This window comes from Orycteropus afer, unplaced genomic scaffold (genome assembly GCF_000298275.1).
Source record: "Orycteropus afer afer isolate SDZICR_OR568_19922 unplaced genomic scaffold, OryAfe1.0 scaffold00014, whole genome shotgun sequence".
Taxonomy (NCBI): Eukaryota; Metazoa; Chordata; class Mammalia; order Tubulidentata; family Orycteropodidae; genus Orycteropus; species Orycteropus afer.
Genome location: NW_006921601.1, coordinates 4466835 through 4485825, shown reverse-complemented (window position 1 = coordinate 4485825; position 18991 = coordinate 4466835). Strand labels below are relative to the sequence as shown.

Genomic DNA, 18991 nt, shown 5'->3' with positions numbered 1-18991 from the left:
TCTGGTTAGCAGGCAAGTGTCTTAGCCACTATGCTACCAGAGTCCATTATCTGTCTTTCCAGAGAGATAGCTGGTCATTTTATTTTGGTCTTTTGATAGACCATCCTTACCAGTTTCTTCCTCTGCCTTGTGATTATTTTGTTGGAACTCAGATTCTTATCTCTTATTCCAGAGTGGTGTTTCTGGAAATCAGCTTCTTTTCCCCTAGGGTTTCCTTGTGTTCTTCTATTATTATTGTTATCAGCAGCAGCAGTTGTTGAAGGCTGTAGTGGTTTACTTCAATACCAGGCTTCCCAACTAGGTATACCAGCTAGCTGTAGCCACTCCAACACCAGATCCCTGCCAGGGGGTACCTCTGTGGTTGTCTGAGCACCAGACTCCCTGTCTGGACATGTGCTGGCTGTTGCAGCTCCTCCAAGATAGCTGTGCTAAGCCGGTGGGGGGTGGAGGGACATGAGTTGAGAACCAGTACTTTCCTATTTATTTGTCACCTTTTTCTGTCATCTTTTTCTTGATTTACTGCATTTAGATACTTTAACCCTTTGACTGGTTTACAGAGCTCTGAGATTGTTGAGTCCATCAATTTCTCCTTTTTTTTTTTTTTCCTGGTTTTGTTGTGGGGAGATGGAAGCATGCTATTGTTTACATTACCATCTTTCTCTGCCTCCTCACTTAATTTTAATTAGCTCTGCCATCTAGGTATTTTAGATTTTTTTTCCTCAAGCTTACTAACTATAGTCCAATTAAATTTCCTCTGAATGCAACATCAATATCTGGAAGTAAATGTTTAAAAATGTTTGTCCATTCTTCCCCTAACCATAAGACTAAGTTCCTAGTTGCCCTGTTGCCTTCTCTTAGTTATGTTAAACTCTGGAACGTGGAGGTTTCTGCCTCCTCCCCCATTAGCTCTATATTCTATCCAATATTAAATACTTCTGGTAATTATATGGTAATATCTCTTTGACCTGTCTTTTCCATTTTATATCTACAACCACCACCTCTTCAGGCCCTTGCATCTCAGAGCTGTTGTTGTTGTATGCCGTCAAGTTGCACCTGACTCATAGTGACCCCTCCTTGGGTTTCTGAGGTGGTATCATTATGGAAGTAGATTGCCCAACCTTCCTTCTGAGGAGTGGCTGGTGGGTTTGAACTGCCAGCCTTCTGGTTAGCAGTCAAGTGCCCTAGGCACTACGCATCTCAGAGCTAGATTACTGTAATAGTCTTCTTTCTGGCTTCCCACACCCTAGTTTCTCTCTGTGTTAGGTCCTATACATGTTAATCTGTCTTAAATACTTTTCTCATTAAGTCATTCCCTTGATCCAAGGCCCATAGTATCATATTCTTATACCACCAGTTAACATGTAGATTTCTCCACCCCCATTTCACCCTCCTTATGTCTTGTTACTTTCCTAAGTTGAGCCAAACTAATTTGGTGGTTAGCCTCATTTTATAGTTTCTTTGTTCCCATCTCTTTCGGTTGCACATACTCTTCTTTTCTCCTGGTTTTTCTTTGCTTCTCTGCTATTCTGAGTCTTTCATTCCCTTCAATAATTGATCCTACCTCTTTTTTTTCTTTTGATACACTGCTTCTGAAAAGCATTGTTCCATGTGGGAACTATTGTTTCTATTTCATTTTTGGCTCTCCTTTTTCCTACCTGTAGCACAGAGTCCTGATTTTAATAGGTGTCCAATAAATCTTCCTGAATGACAGATCTAGAAATGTTTGAGGGGAGGATATGTGTAATATTTAGTATTTTCATCATTCTTCGATTTTATCAATGCAAGATAATGGCTTTTATGTAATTTTCTGGTTTTAACTTTTAATTTATTTGTTTTATTTTATGCCAGGTCTTGAAGAAATTGTTTTCAGTACAGTAAAATGAACTTCAACAATATATTACTACAAATATTAAAGTTAGTTTATGGAATAATAGCCACTTGATATGTCAGGCTCTCTCAAGAGAAAGGTTAGCTTCCTAGATGCTGGCTAGGCTTTTTTGAAAGTACATAATAGCTTTAAAGCCAGTACATACCATTTGATATATTAAGACCCTAGACAATTTAAAAGAGAAATAATCACTAGCAAACAGAATCAGGGTTTCGAACCAATTTGTTCTATGCCAACCTTCTGAGAATTTGCATGTCCACCCCATATATACTGAATCAGAATCTACATTTTTAAGATCCTCATGTGATCTATAAGAGCTCTAAGAATCACCTGGGGATCTTGTTAAACTGTAGATTCTGATTCAGTATAGCTGCGACAGCAATGGAAATTCGCAGCCGGAGGTCCACTAACCAGTTCAAAGCCCTGACCAGAATAAGGGGCGGTGACCTAGTTTCCTCTTTTCTGAATCTATGTTTCTGTTGCAGACCTACTTTTTAAAAGAAGCATTTCATAATTTCTATAATTTCCACATCATTCATAGTCAATACTGAGAGGGAAAGGAAGATTATTGGAGTGTAGGTTGGCTGAGGGAGGATAAAAGGCAGAAGGCAGCTTCCAACTGCACTGACTAGCTGTCTTACCTCCCTGCCTGCCGCCAGGAGTACCCTCTTCTTTCTTACCTCAAGGAATTTAAAGCGATTCCTCGGCTCACAGCATATTAACATCATCATACAAGGTTCTTTCTTATTTTAGTCTTTTGTTTTTAACCCTCTATCCCCAATCCACATACCTACTCCCTTCCCTGCTCATGTGTACCCATTCTAGTGTGTTTATGTCCTTATCCCTATATATTTAAGGAGCTCTGATGGCATAGTGGTTAAAGCATTTTGCTAACCAAAAGCTCAGCCGTTTGAACCTACCGACTGCTCCTCTGGAGAAAGATGAGGCAGATCTGCTTCTGTAAAGATTTACAACCTTGGAAACCCTACAGGGGCAGTTCTATTCTGTCCTAAAGGGTTGCTATGAATAGGAATCCACTCAATGGCAGTGGTGTTTTTTTTTTTTTTTTTTTTTTGTTGTTTCCTGGGTTAAGCACTGTACTGCTAACCAAAAGGTTGATGGTTCAAACCCACCAGCTGATTTGCTCTGTGGGAGAAAAAATCTGGAGATCTATTTCCATAAAAATTTCAACTTAGGAAGTACTCTGAAGTGGATCTGCTCAGTCCTATGGGGTCACTATGAGTTGGAATCAACTCGATGGCACACAATAAAAATAACCTACATATTCATTTGAAAAATATGTAGTATAATTATGGCTTCAATGCACATAATGATGTTTGCTTATTTTCTTACGTATTGCAATGTTTTTTTTAAAGATGTTATGTTGCTGCAGGTATATCTGAAGTGTAATTGCCAAAAACTACATGGAATTACATGTTTATATTTACTCGATATAGATTTGCCAATCTTCCAGTTATGAAAATCGAAGTTTCTTCAACTCCCTGCAACAACATGACTATAGCTAACATTCTCACACAGATGTATAAAGATAATAAATAAGATACAGACAGCCTTATGTTGAGAATGTCTCTTATATTTGTCCAGAATGAGATCACTAGATCACAGAGCATATACTGTGATACTTTGTCATTAAGTACAGTGACATTACTTAGCAGAATGGCTGTGTCTTAACAACAGTGCATGAGAGTTCTTGTACCCCAACATCATTGCTAACATCATTTTAATTTTTTCCGTTCTTATGGATATGAAGGAGCTCTGGTAGTGTGGTACCTAAGGCATTTATTTGACTGCTTACCAGAAGCCTGGCAGTTCAGACCCACCAGCCACTCCTCTGAAGAAAGATGGGGCAATCTACTTCCACAGTGATACTGCCTCAAAAACCCAAGGAGGGGTCGCTATGAGTCAGGTCCAACTCGACAGCAGTGAGTTTGTTTTTGGTTTATGGGTATGAAGTGGTATCCCATTGTTTTAATTTGTATCCCTTTAAATTTGATCATTTCTTTATATACTTTTTAGCTACTTAGGCTTCCCCTTCTGTGAGTGCCCTACTCATACCTTTTGACCACTTTTCTAATAGATTTCCTGTGATATTCATGTTGAATTGTAGGATTTCCTTGTATATTCTCAATATTGAATTCCTTGTCAGTTTTAGCTGTTGCAGATTTTTTCCACATCTGTCATTTATCTTAGCTCTGTTCATGGTATTCTTTATTGAACAGAAATCCATGATTTTCCTGAACTCAAATCCATCAATTTTTTACTTTATAGTTTGTATTTTCAAAGTCTTATTTATGAAGTCTTTCTGCTCTTTGGTATTTTCTGCTCTGTAGTGTTACCCCCAGTGGCTTTATGATACAAGTCTGTTTGCGTGCCCTTTGAAGACATGTCTTTCTTTTTCTTCTCAATTATAGCTCTCAGGAGGCTTGACAGTTGGTGCCAATGTTTGGCTGCTCCTGATAGAGGGAAAAGTGTAAGAAAATTGATGCACCACTCTTCTTCTCTAAGCCCTGCTCTTCCACTCACAAGATTGGGTTTCTGTGACCTGTTTGTACTACATGAATCCTGTCTGCTCAGCCATAGCTGATTGGGAAGAGATGCATACTTAATTGAGTACACAAAATCTTCCTCCCAGGAATTTGGAATTAGGACTAAGAGATATTAACCAGTTTCTGCTGGTTTCTTGAAAGATGCAAATTGAGGAGTGTTAAGGTGGCCATCTTCCACAGAGGTTTGTAGAAATGGTCTACAGAGAAAGGAGAATGAAGACGATGTGCACATAGAAACAGAAAAAGGCCTTACGGCTCCACAGAGAAAGTGAGAGAGAATGGGAGAGTAGTTGTCCTGGTTCCTGATGACTTTCTAGGTTCCGGTTCTGTTCTCTCCTGAGACCAGCTTGCATTTCCTTATCTGTATTAGTTAGAGGTGGCTAACTGCTGTTACAGACTCCAAAGTGTAGAATGGCCCTAACACAATAGAAGTTTTTTTTTTTTTTTTCCCTTCTCTCACATAAACAGTTCCAGATGATTCTGAGTTGGTAGGGGTGGCAATAGGAGATGGCTCCGTGCCACATAGTTATTCAGGAACCCAGGCTGATAGAGGCACTGACATTTTTAACACATGGCTTCCAGAGTCTCCTTGAGTGTCATCATCCAGTCTGCAGATGGGACATGAACATGGAGTTTAATACATGGGAGGCTTTTTTTTTTTTTTTTAATTGTGCTTTGGGTGAAAATTTACAGAGCAAATTCACTTTCCATACAGCAGTTCATATACATTTTGTCTCATGACATTGACTACAATTTACCACAATGCAACAGCTCCCTTCCCACTTCCTCCCAATAGTTACTTCTTCCCTGTGTCCATCCCTCCATGTACCCCTGCCCCCTGAGTTGCCTCCCTGTGCATAAATAGCCCTTTTTTCTCCCATGATTGTTCTCTCCAAGGAGTGTATTTATCTCAGGTAAATGCTCAACTGATATGCCTGTCTTTTGTTTGGCTGGAAGCCACAGGTGTGGGTTCAATTCCAGACTTGAAGGGCAGCTAGGGGGCATAGTCTCAGTGGTTCCACCAGGCTCTATCAGAGCAGCAAACCTGGTTCCCCTCCTTTTTTTTTTTCCAAATGATTTTGAGTTTTGTTCCACATTATTCTCCCTGTATATCCAGGATTGCCTCCACAGGTCTCCCTCCGAGTGGTTGACGGTGGTAGCCAGGCACCATCTAGTTCTTCTGGTCTCATAGTCGTACAAGCTGAGGATCGTATGGTATACCAATCACTAGGACTAATTGTTTCCATGAGTCTTTGGTTTTCTTCATTATTCTTTGCTCTGAATGAGGAGAGACCCATTGTTGCATCTAGATGGCTGCTTGCAAGCTTTGAAGATCCCAGTCGTTACTCACAATACATTGTTGTTGTTATGTGCCGTCAAGTCGGCCCTGACTCATAGCGACCCATCCTTGGGTTTCCGTGGCCGTATCACTATGGAAGTAGATTGCCCAACCTTCCTTCCGAGGAGTGGCTGGTGGGTTTGAACCACCAGCCTTCTGGTTAACAGTCAAGTGCCTTAGACACTATGCTACCAGAGCTCCTCTCACAATACATACGAGGTTGTTATAGGCTAGGCCTTGAACTCGCACACATCATTCATGTTCCTTTGACTGGAACTCAGTCACATGGCCACATTTAACTGTTCGGGAGGCTGTGAAATGTAGTCTAGTTGTGGACCCAAAAGAAATAAAAATGGGTTTGGTGAATAGCTAGAAACTACTATATCACACTTAGAATCTGTTTGATACCTCTATATTCTTATAATCAAGTTCCTGGTTTTTCCTAAACTGTTTTGAGTTGGCTTCTGTTATTTGTACCTAAATGTATATTTGCATAATAATGATATTTAAAAGAATAAAAGAAATAAAGACATTCATTTTTCTCAGGAAAACTGGATCGATTTCCACCCATGATGCATCATCGCCAGGCACCCTCCGATGGCCACACTCCTGGGGCTCGATTCCAGAGGTCTCACCTTGCAGAGGCATTTGCAAAGGCCAAAGGAGCCGGTGGAGGCCCCGGAGGAGGAGGTAGTGGAAGAGGCCTGATGGGGCAGATTATTCCAATCTATGGTTTTGGGATTTTCTTATATATACTGTACATTCTATTTAAGGTAAGTAGAATCATTTGGTCATATTATATCAGAGAAAATCTATCAAAAATTCACTATCTGCTTTAAACCCTTTATAGTTCATACCCTCTTTCAGAGTCATCATCTCTTTAACCTTTGACTTCTATTGTGAGGTACTTAGGATAGAAAATGTCTCAGTTTTACAGATGAGAAAGTCTTCCCTTAAAGTGATTTGCTTAGAAATGGCAACTAAAAAGGTAAAACCAGGACTTGAACATAGGTCTTCTGGTTCCTAATCCAGTGAATGTTCTAGTTTAAAAAAAAAAAAATTTGACTGAGCATCTTTGCCAGCTGAAAAGGCATAAAGATGCTCTAACAGCAGCTTTATTACAGGGATTGGCAGAGTGATTTCCAGGCACCCACTGGGAAGCCAAATAATAGCTGTATCAACACCACCTTGTCCCTTCAACCCCAGGAGTGTGAGCTGCAGTTTGTAACACTGTCCTGGTAATACTCCTGAGGTAGAACTCTCATGTCCTACAACTAAACTGGATATTTCCTAACTTTGGAGAGACATAATTTGGATTCTTTAAAAGCAGAACCCCAATTAAGTCCCACCTCCAAGTAGAATTTTGCAGGCCATGGGCCTAATTGAGGAGTGTGAGGTAGAGGCAGAAGCTTCACTTTGCCTTCCCAATTAGACTAAGAGGTATGTTCCTTATTGCCCAGGAATTCTGCAGGTAGCCTGTATTGACTCTCCAAGAATGCTCTTAGGGGCTGCACATCTAGTAGTTAAGCATGGGCAAGACAGGGGACCTGCAGGGAGTTTGTTTTTCCCCTATGCCTTGATAATCTTTCACCTGGAGATCATCTCATCTTTTTTTGGCTTTTCTTTCTTTTGAGATGCTTCTCTAATGTTGCAATTTGATCCCAACCTTTTTATTTTTTTCTTCATTTAATATGAGGGGTTCCATGACTTTGAGGTTCTGAGCTGCTGTTGATGTGCTGTACCTCCTTCAATTCTCAGCTCTCAAAGGGGAAGACAACTGCAGAGGATCAGAAATGCTCTACTGCCACACCTGGAAACACCCACCGGAAAATTAGTAAGTTCCACTTCTCAGTATATTCACAAGTGCTACCGAGTAAGATGCTATACTACAGCCAGAAGAACAAATCTTTGAGTATGACATAAAAGCATTTCTCAGTTGCTCCAAATTAATCTGATGCCATTTTTACCTTAACTCTGGAGATTCTCGAAAGTTCCCATATTGATGGTGGGCTTTTAAGGAAGTTTTTAAAAGAAAGACATCATTAAAAGAAAGTGTGGTTGAGCCAGTGAAGCCTCTGTGCAAGGCTGTACTGCTTTTTGTATTTCTTCCTGGATCCTCTATGGAAATAGATATGGCACAGTCTTATTATGCATCTTTTTTGGAAATCTTAAATATTCAAGGAATCCTTTAAGAAAGCTGTTATATTCTTAACTGAGATCGTGTCTAATCAACAGTGACAGTAAATGCATCAATAAAATAATTTTTAAAGGAATTGTGGAATCTGTGAATAGTAGATTCTCTATCCTGTCATACAATGTAATTAAAACAGAACAAAGTAAATCAAATGCAGTCCTAAGAGCAGCTGTTTTAATAATAATGGTAATAGCACTATATAAACTTATCCTTCAGTTTTGAATTATGCAGGAAATAAAAATATCCTGAGCACTTGTGCAGTGCAGTCCTTTACAAGTGTTAACTAAATGCATAAGAGTGTGTTCTAGAAGTGTTAAAGGACCTTTAAAATGTTACATTTTACAATGACTCTCCATATATTTCAAAGTAGTAGAAAATTGAAAACCTGGAATAGCTACACAATGAACATTTTATTTTCCTAGTGCCTTAAAATTTATGTCATGTACTGATTGAGTTGTTGTTTTCTGTTCTACATTTAGGGTCTTATTTCTGTTCTAACAGATAGATGTGCTCCATACTGACCCATTAAGCAAACTGCTTCTGGGAGGCAGGTTTACACCAAGCATGGCCCCTCTTCACACGAGATGACAGGGGTAGAAGACCATGGGGAGGGAGTCTCAGCCCCACTTCAAGATGTCATCTATTAAAGAAGCTTAACATTCAAACTATTAGCTGCCAGATACGTCTTCACACCTTAGGTGCAAGTGAAATATTGGTCATTTCAGGGTCTTAGCTCCTTTTCTAAAGTAACTTACAGTTTGGTACCTTACCCTGAAACATCATTTGGATCAGTAGGGTATGTTTATCTTCTGCATTTCCTCTTGGGTAACTTTGTAGGGGTGTGTTTTCACTCCTAGGTATTTTCTTTAGTTGGTCCTGCTGGATTTCTGGGTGTAAGAGGGAGTGATTTGTTCATCACTCATTAAACATGTCTATAGATCTCTGTGCCCAGAACTTAGTATCCTTTTTGTCTTGATTGGATTAGGTGGAGACACTCTCAGTCTCTTCTCTGAGTCTCAGAACCAGCCTGGATTATTGTAGACTGTCACAGCCAGCTGTGTTTCAGAAAAGGGCTTAAGGAGCTATCTGTGTTGGTTCTTAGATTGATGCTTATTTTTCAGCCAATTTTGAGCTTGCCCAACTGCAAGAAAAACTGAAGGAGACAGAGGAAGCCATGGAAAAATTAATCAACAGAGTGGGACCTAATGGTGGGAGGTAGGTTTTCAGACCATTTCCCGTTTAGAGAATCCACTCAAAATTTTGCTTTTCTTTGATCTATGGACCACTTACTTTCATTTTATATAATTGTCAGTTTGTTTTTTACATATCATTTCTCATATAAAATTGCCACTTTCATACTATAAGCAACCTCAGTTTTTCAAGAGTAAAAGCCTAGTTTCAGTGTTGTGCATATTACTGAGTGAAAGAGTAAATATACGAGAGTAAAATATTGCAGTGTCTGAAACTTCATTTTAATGCTTATGTAAAGATTAATATTAAATTTTTGATACTATTAAAAGTTTTTAATAGTATCTAATAAAATTTTTCAGACATAAGATAGTTTCACTTGTGAGCAATGGAGATCAACATACATGTTTAAGTAATGAAGCCTCCTGGGAGGTCAGTATTGTGCCTCACATCTGATATTAAGCACAATCTCTAGCCCAAGATTACAAAGACTAAGAAAAGGATCTAGAAATCAGAATCAAAGTGTCCTCATTTCTGGTCAGCAAAATTTGCCTCCTGGAGAAGTAAGTCTAGTGCCAGTGATTCACCTCCCAGAAGTATGGCGTGGTTGGAGGGGAGTAGTGAGGAGGCAAACTCTGGCAGCCAATAGCACTGACAGGTACGTTGAGCATGCATTTTGGACTGTAGATTTCTGGCAATGGATTGCTGGAATGTAAGCTCTTTGAGGACAGATTTGGTCTATTTTGTTTACTGTGTTCACATAGTAGGTACTAAGTAAATACTTGTTGGATTGAGAATACTCACTTTTGATATAAGCATTTGTACATATATTCACAGTTGAAGAGTAAATCATGGCATGCCCCGTTTAGACCCCTCTTCAGTTCCTGACTGGTACATACAGGGTTCTATGGGTCATGTCTCATAGATACCTACCTTATGCTCCTCAAACAGTAAATGTTTCTTGGGTGAATGAATGTCCATAATGTCCATAATCTACACCAAGCTGAACCTATCCTACCTTTAGTAGTCCCCATCTCAGCAAATGGCTCCACCATCTACTTAGTTACCCAAAGCAGAAATTAGAAGTCATCCTTGATTCACCCTTTCCTTCACTTCCCATACCTCATCAATCACCATATCTTGTCATTTCCACCTAATTAATAAGTCTGTCTCCCTGCAATAGACTGTAAATTCCATAAGAGTCTAGCACAGGCCCATGGTAAGTGCTAAAAAGTATTAGTGAAATAGATGAAAGAATGAGGGAGTGAATGCTTTTACTTTGGGCATAGGTCAGAACTACCTCATGTGGTTTCCTTTTCTCTGATTTTGCCTCCCCTTCATTCTACTTTCTACTTTCCAAATAGATGGATTATGTGTTTTGCTTTGCCCTTCAACAGGCCCCTGTTGCCCTTGATAAAGTCCAGAGTCCATCTCATGGCTCACATGGTCCTAAATGATCTGGGTCTGCAGACTTCGTTTGCCTTGTCTTTCTCCATCCCTCTCTCTCTCTCTCAGTCTCTGGTCCAATCACACTTGACTATATGCTGTCTCTCTAAAATAGCTGTCAATTTTTGCTTCTAGGACTTTGTAAATACTTCTCCCTTTGCCTGGGGTGCTTTTCCTATCCTGCCACACACACTTATTTTAACTCTTGCTTGTCTTATAAGTCTCAACATTGACATCACTTTCTCTGAGAATCCCTCCCTAAACCCACAAAACTTGGTTAGATGCTCTTCTTATGTGCTCCAACACCACCTGGGTTTGCTTTGTTATTGTATTCATTGTATTATATTCTGATCTGTTTTCTGTCTTATCCAATGCCCTATAACCTTCTTGAGAGCAGGGAATTTTAATTGTTTAAATTTGTGTTCCTGTGGTGCCAGTGAAGAACACTGAACATTACATGGACTGCTAGAACAATTAACAAATCTGTCTTGGAATAAGAACAGCCAGAATGCTCCTTAGACATGAGGATGGCAAGACTTCATCTCACACACTTTGGACTGTTACCAGGAGGGACTAGTCCCTGGAGAAGCACATCATGCCTGGTAAAGTAGAGAGTCAGTAAAAAAAAAAGAGGGAGGACCCCTAACAAGAAGGACTGACACAGTAGCTGCAACAATGGTCTCAAACATAGCAAGGATTATGAGGATGGTGCAAGACTGGGCAATATTTCATTCTTTGGTACATGAGGTCCCTGTGAGCCTGAGTGACTCAGCAGCACCTAACAACAACAGTGTGGGCACATTTATAAAGGCAATACACGTTGAAAGAACGAATGAGGTAGATCTAAAGAAAGTGCTTTAAAGCAGGTGGCTGTGGCAATAATACCTTCTTTGGTACCTATTCTCATTGCGGCCCTGGATGGTTGTCAGCAGCAGTTATTATTTTACGTACAAAGAACTGCATCTCAGAGAGGTAAAGTGTACTTGAGGAACGAGTATTATTTTTTTATGGCTACTGTAACAAATCACCACAAACTTGGTAACTTAAAACAACAGAAATTTATTTAGGAGAGCTGAGAGGTTGGATGGTTTCACCCTAAGGCTTGAACTACAAGTGAAAGAGGGATTGCTTCCCCAATGGAAAACTACTAAGTAGATAATAGCAATGAAGGAGAAGAAAGAGATAAAGATGATTTTGAGATTTACAGCCCAAACTGGAAGGAAATTTATGGCATTAACCAAGATGTAAACACAGAAGAAGAGAAGGAAGATAAACCTTTGGAATAGGGATCATGAGTTCATTTTTGAATATGGTTGAGGTGCCACCAGAACATCCAAGTGTAAATATACAATAGCAATAGGAAATTTGAACCTTGAGGTCAGACAAAGGACATAGGTTATTTGGCTGGAGATAAACAACTAGGGCTGTGGGGAAAGATGAATTCACTAAATCCTCATGGCATATCATTCTGTGCTGTGGCCTGCACTCTTCTCTTGATGGTTTGATTTCTATTCTAACTATGAATGGTAGTGGTAGAATCTGTTTCATTCTCTCTGTATTTAACTATTAGACTCAGAACTTGATGATTCCTCTGGGTTTATAGCATTCAAAAGTCTGATGAGGTAATCTGCCCAGCAGGACCCTTTATTTTCCTGACATTTTGGAATCTTCCATATCTAATCTCTCCTGGCCTGCCAGTTCATGCAGTTGCTCATGATTCTGCACCAGCTGGACCTAGTTTTGAGAGGTGAATTTAAGATTAACTTCAAAGTAGTGGCAAATCCTCCAGGTGAAAATGCTTGGCAGATAACTGGAGTTATAAGAATGACCTCTCTATGAAAAGTCAGGATGAGCGGTAGAAATTGGGCATAACTTGCGTAGAGGTGATGACTTAATCTGTGATAGGGGTCAGCTTCCTGAGGGCATGCTTGTACAAACGGAGAGCTTAGGGTCCTAGGGCTAATAAGCCTTTGGGAAAGCCATGTTTTAAGAGGTGGGAGGAGGAAAGTGAGCCAGAATCAGAGATAAAGGGAATGGTTAAATAAGTAGAAGGAATAAATATGTTACAATAGCCAAGGAAAGAAGTTTCCAGGAGAGGAGGTCCACAGTGTAGAGAGGTGAGGAAGATTGAAATGAGAGAAAAAGAACCCCCATCTTGGGAGTAAAGTGGATACTGATGATTTTCACAAGTTTTGGTAAAATGATGTGATAGAAGCCAGGTTTCCAGGGGAGGGAGAAAATGGATGGCAAGGAAATGGGGACCAAATCAACCTAACAATATGTATTGAGCGCTTAGAATGTTCATGGCACTGTGCCTACACTATTGTGAACTCATTATCACTACCCTCCAGGAGTTTTCCAAGTTGAGACAATAAGGAACCGGTGAAATGTTCTTTGCAATAAATTCAGAAGATGTCATAAGGTGGGCCATGATTAATTGCCTAATGCATGATGTAGACTATACCAATGTGAACAATAGGAAAAGAGGATGATTTAGTTTGGAATTCTCTGAGAAACTTCTCTTGTCTGTCCCTGCTTCTTCTAGCCTAGCAGTCAGCTATCTTTCTTTTAGTTAAGGCCTCTAATTTTCCGTAGGTTAGAAAACCACTAAATCTAGACTGTTTCATTCAGTAATGATCAGAGTGCCCTGCATACAGTCTCCAGAGAAATAACATTTGCAGCCCAATCACAAGAGCTTTGTAGAAAGTGCATAGACTCTTCTAGCTGGGGGTGACCTAGTCTGCCCTAGACATACCCTACAAAGTGTTTTGCTAGTAAGGACTCAGGGTTACGTGGAGCAGACAAGCAGTTGTGGTAGTCAGGACTCTTGTACTGATGGGAAGAATAGAGTTGTAACAGGCTGTGATATGTACCCACTGGTTGTTTAAACAATACACATTTACTATTACAGTGCACACACAGGTTGTTCACTAATAATATCACATTCATTTGATCAGAGCCAGAACACACAAGACACTCCCAAGAGCATTAGCACATGACAAGTAGGTAGCAAGCAGTAAATAGAAATCAATGTTTGCTCTTAAATAATGGTTTCATGATGGAAGATCAATGTTTACTCACTGAGTGGGCATATCTTAGGTGTCAATAGGTGCTCCACCCTCTTCTCTGGTGCTCCAGCTCTCACCCTGCAACCTGGGCTGGCGTCATGACCCCTCTTGAAGGAGAACTGCTCTGAGGGTAAACCCTACATAGGATGCTCCCAGGCTTGTTGTGCAGGCCCCCAGCCCCTGCACTCCGGCTGGAGTTTCTGAAGCTGCCAGCCCCTCTGTTTGTGGTCTATGCTGCTTCCAGTGCTGTAGCAGTCCTAAGTGCGTTGCAGTTCTCGGCCCATTCCCCTCAGACTGCTCTGCTTCCGTTTCTCTGTTCAGCAGACTTTGGCTTCTGCTTTCTCTGACCTTCTACTGGGTCTTATGTTCCTGCTATTGCTGGTGCCAGTCTCTTCTGAAGAATTTTCCAATCTCTTATCCCCTGGAGCTTACATCTCTACCCTGGGACAAAGATTGGGAGGAGAAGGGATTTTCTTCAGCACAGTACAGGGATATTCTTCAGCACAGTACAGTTTCTGTATCCACCACGGATGTATTCTCCCCTCCTCTGAGAGCAGAATACCCACACTCTCCAACCCACAAAGCTCCCATGACCCTTTGTCTTCCCAGGCCTTTATTGGCCTTAGCACAAGCCTCCTGAGGCTTAGTCAGCCTCAGGCCCCTGGTGATCCCTCTTAGTCAGGTCGAGCCTAATCACTAGCCTCAGGTGTAGTCCTCCTCTCAGAACCAGGACCAAATGGCCAAATTGAACCCTACAAAAGGGATTCCATACATTGCAAAGGCCCTAGAAACACAGGATATTAGCTGACTGTAGAACAGGCAGACTCTAAGGCTTTTTGGTGTCGAAGAAATAGAGTGTTGTAGTGTGTTTTGTTTTCTTCCACTGAAGTTTGTGGAAATGTTGACCCTTTACTTTCCTCAGATACCATCTTATGTTGGAGGGTGAAACACCATTTCCCCCTTATTAGTCATTAAGACTGAAAAAGTTTGTTATGCTGAGCATAAAAAGAAATTCAGGCTTGGGATTGGCTGCTTAGGAAAATAAATGGCACCTGCAAGGCTGGTACAGAATGTGTCATTTTTCCCTCCTGAGTGATATATTGACTTGGAATGCTTTGGGTTTTTATGAGGAGAACAAGTAGCCTGTTAAGTCCTGCCACTAGATAAAACTGGTCCCAAAGCAGACAGTTCTCAGTCCTCTAAGTAGGGCCTTGTCTGCATAGCACTATGCTGCAATGCTTCTTTCTCAAAGAAAATAATCACCTTATTTTTGCAGACATTTACACAGAGCCACATAGGTACATTGGGAGTCAAACCCAGATTTTCTGTGAAACTTGAGCACTGTGCTTCAAGAATTTCACAGAATGCTATCAGAAGTCAGGAGACTTTAGTTTTAGTTATAGTGCTATGATTGAATAATTAGCAATATGAATAAATATATAATTTTCCCTCTCTGGACCTCAATTTTCTACTTTCTCTGAATTAGATAATTGAGTTGTCAGAATGATCCAGCTCTAAATTTTAGGATTTATCCTTACTCCTGCACCAGTAGATTGAGCATGGTAATTGTAAGGTTGGCCTAGAAGCATATTTTTTCCCTGGATGAAGCTAATGGCCCAGCACATTTTCTTTTGATGACTTTGCTTCACAGAAAAGTGGCTTTTAGTAATGTGAGCAACAGTGAAACTGCTTGAGTTTAGAGAGCCAAGCAGTGAGGTATACTGACAAAGACACTGGACTGAAAGCTGAGACATCTAGGGTCTACTCCCAGCATTGACGGGACCTTGGGTGATCACTTGATCTATTGTGGGCCTTAGTTTTATGATTTGTAAAACATCTCTAAAATCTAACATCTCTAAAATCTCATCCTAGCTATGCAGTTCTAGAATCAATTCCTAGAATAATTATCCTATGCTATTGGACTTCCTATTCTAGAATCTAGACATGTTCTAGTGACGTTTATGTCCAATGCCTAGGAATACTTCCTGCTAAGTGGCTGGATTGTCTGGTATTTCCAAGCAGAGCACAGACTGTGACTTCTGATCAAGAGAAACAGTTGTTGCATCAGCTCCGAGAAATCACCAGAGTCATGAAAGAAGGAAAATTCATTGACAGACTCACTCCAGAGAAAGAAGCTGAAGAGGCCCCTTACATGGAAGACTGGGAAGGTAAATCATATCTTCTTATTGTTTTGTTAGTTGTTGGCACAGAAAACAGATCTTACAAAAAATTTTTTTTTTAAATCTGCTTTATTACTGAGCTATAATGTATATACAAAAAAAATTCACCAATTTAAAGTATATAGTTGGATGTCTTCTGGCAGTTTTACAGAGTTGTGTAGTCACACCACATTCATGATATAGAACATGTCCATCACCCCAAAAGGTTCCCTTCCCTTTGCACCTAATCCCCTCCTCCCACCCCTGGAAACAACTGAACTTTCTGTCCCTATGTTGTTGTTGTTGTTGTTGTTAGGTGCCATTGAGTCATCTCCGACTCATAGCGACCCTGTGCACAGCAGAACCAAACACTGCCTGGTCCTGTGCCAGCCTCATGATCTTTTCTATACCTGAGCCCATTGTTGCCACTGTGTCAGTCCATCTTGTTGAGGGCCTTCCCCTTCTTTGTTGACCCTCCACTTTACCAAGCATGATATCCTTCTCCAGAGAATGGTTCCTTCTGACAACATGACCAAAGTAGGTGAGATGAAGTCTGGCCATTCTCACTTCCAAAGAGCATTCTGGCTGCACTTCCTCCAGGACAGATTTGTTAGTTCTTTTAGCAGTCCATGGTACCTTCAGCATTCTTCTCTTAACACCACAACTCAAAAATATCAACTCTTCTTTGATCTTCCTTACTCATTGTCCAGCTCTCACATGCATAAGAGGCAATGAAAAATATGATGGCTTGGGTTAGGCACACCTTAGTCTTCTAGGAGACATCTTTGCTCTTCAGCACTTGAAAGAGGTCTTTTGCAGCAGATTTTTCCAATGCAATATGTTGTCCGATGTCTTGACTGCTGCTTCCATTGGTGTTGATTGTAGAACCAAGTAATATGAAGTCTTTGACAACTTCAGTCTTTTCTCCATATTGTGAAGCTGTTTATTGGACCAGTTGTGAGGATTTTTGTTTTCTTTATATTGAGGTGTAATCCATATTTCAGACTGTAGTCTTTAATCTTCATCAGTAAGTGCTTCAAGTTTTCCTCACTTTCAGCAAACAAAGTTGTGTCATCTGTGTATTGCAGGTTATTAATGAGTCTTCCTCCAATCCCGATGCCATGTTCCTCTTCATATAATCCAGCTTCTTGGATTATTTGCTCAGCATACAAATCTTCATTTTGAACCATTCAGTATCCCCTTGTTATGTTCGAATGACAGCCTCCTGATCTGTGTATAATCAAGTGAGTATAATCAAGTGTTCTGGAATTCTCATTCTTCTCAGTGTTATCCATAATTTGTTATGATCCACACAATCGAATGCTTTTGCATAGTCAATAAAATATAAGTAAACACCTTTCTGGTATTCTTTGCTTTCAGCTAAGATCCATCTGACATCAGCAATGATATTCCTTATTCCACATCCTCTTCTGAATCTAGTGTGCATTTCTGGAACCTCTCTGTCAATATACTGCTGCAACTGTTTTTGAATTATCTTCAGTAAGATTTTACTTGCATATGATATTAATGATATTGTTTGATAATTTCTACATTCTGTGATATCACCTTGCTTTGAAACGGGTACAAACATGGATCTCTTCCAGTCAGTTGGCCAGGTAGCTGTCTTTGAAATCTCTTGGCATAGTCAAGTGAGTGCCTTCAGCAGGGCATCCATTTGTTGAACATCTCTATGGATATTCCGTCAGTTCCTGGAGTCTTGTTCTTCACCAATTCCTTCAGTGCAACTTTGACTTCTTCCTTCAGTACCATTGTTTCTTGATCATATGCCACCTCCTGAAATGGATGAACATTGGCCAATTCTTTTTGGTACAGTAACTCTGTGTATTCCTCCCATCTTCTCTTGATGTTTCCTGCATCATTCAATATTTTGCCCATAGAATCTTTCAATATTGCAACTCAAGGCTTAAATTTTTTCCTCAGTTATTTCAGCTTGAGAAATGCCAAGTGTGTTCTTCTCTTTTGGTTTTCTAACTCCAGGTCTTTGCACAATTCATTATAGTAATTGGCTTTGTCTGCTTGAGCTGCTCGTTAAAATCTTCTGTTCAGCTCTTTTATCTTGTCATTTCTTCCATTTGCTTTTGCTACTCTCTGTTCAAAGGCAAGTTTCAGAGTCTCTTCTGAAATCCATTTTGGTCTTTTCTTCTTTTCTTGTCTTTTTAATGCCTCTTTCTTCATGGATGATGTTCTTGATGTCATCCCACAATTCCTCTGGTTTTTGGTCATTGGTATTCAATGCATCAAATCTATATTTTAAGTGGCCTCTAAATTCAGGAAGGATATTATTAAGTTCATATTTTGGCTCTCGTGGATTTAATTGTCTTCAACTTTAACTTGAACGTGCATATGAACAGTTGATGGTCTGTTCTACAGTCAGCACTTGGCCTTGTTTTGGCTGAAGATACTGAACTTCTTCATCACCTCTTGCCACAGATGTAGTCCACCTGATTTCTGTGTATTCCATCTGGTGAAGTCCACATGTATAGCCATCACTTATGTTGTTGAAAAAAAGGTATTTGCAATGAATGAGTCATTGGTCTTGCAACATTCTATCATGTGATCTCTAGTGTTATTTCTATCACCAAGGCCATATTTTCTAACTACCAGTAACTCTTCTTTGTTTCCAACTTTTGCATTCAAGTCACCAGTGATAATCAACACATCTTGATTGCATGTTCGGTCAATTTCAGACTGCAGAAGTTGGTAGAAATCTTCAGTTTGCCCATCTTTGGCTTTGGTGGTTGGTGCATAGATTTGAATAATAGTAGTATTAACTAACCTTCCTTGTAGGCATATGGATGTTATCATATCACTGACAGCACTGCACTTCAGGACAGATCTTGAAACAGTCTTTGTGATGATGAATGCCATGCCATTCCGCTTCAACTTTTCATTCCCGGCATAGTAGATCATATGGTTGTCTGATTCAAAATGGCCAAAACCAGTCCATTTCAGCTCACTAATGCCTAGGATGGGAGCTCTGGTAGCATAGTGCCTAAGGCACTTGACTGCTAACCAGAAGGCTGGCGCGGTTCAAACCCACCAGCCACTCCTCGGAAGGAAGATGGGGCAATCTACTTCCATAGTGATACTGCCTCGGAAACCCAAGGAGGGGTCGCTATGA

General features: G+C 40.2%; 1 protein-coding gene across 1 annotated transcript in view; it reads left to right on the top strand.

Moving 5' to 3' along the window:
* RIC3 (RIC3 acetylcholine receptor chaperone) overlaps positions 1-18991 on the top strand; it is a 51935-nt gene that overhangs the window by 11303 nt on the left and 21641 nt on the right. Inside the window, exons 2-5 of the mRNA XM_007954834.2 lie at positions 6341-6567; positions 7553-7628; positions 9110-9203; positions 15713-15858. Of these exons, the coding sequence (XP_007953025.1) occupies positions 6341-6567; positions 7553-7628; positions 9110-9203; positions 15713-15858 (543 nt within the window). The remainder of the gene's footprint in view (positions 1-6340; positions 6568-7552; positions 7629-9109; positions 9204-15712; positions 15859-18991) is intronic.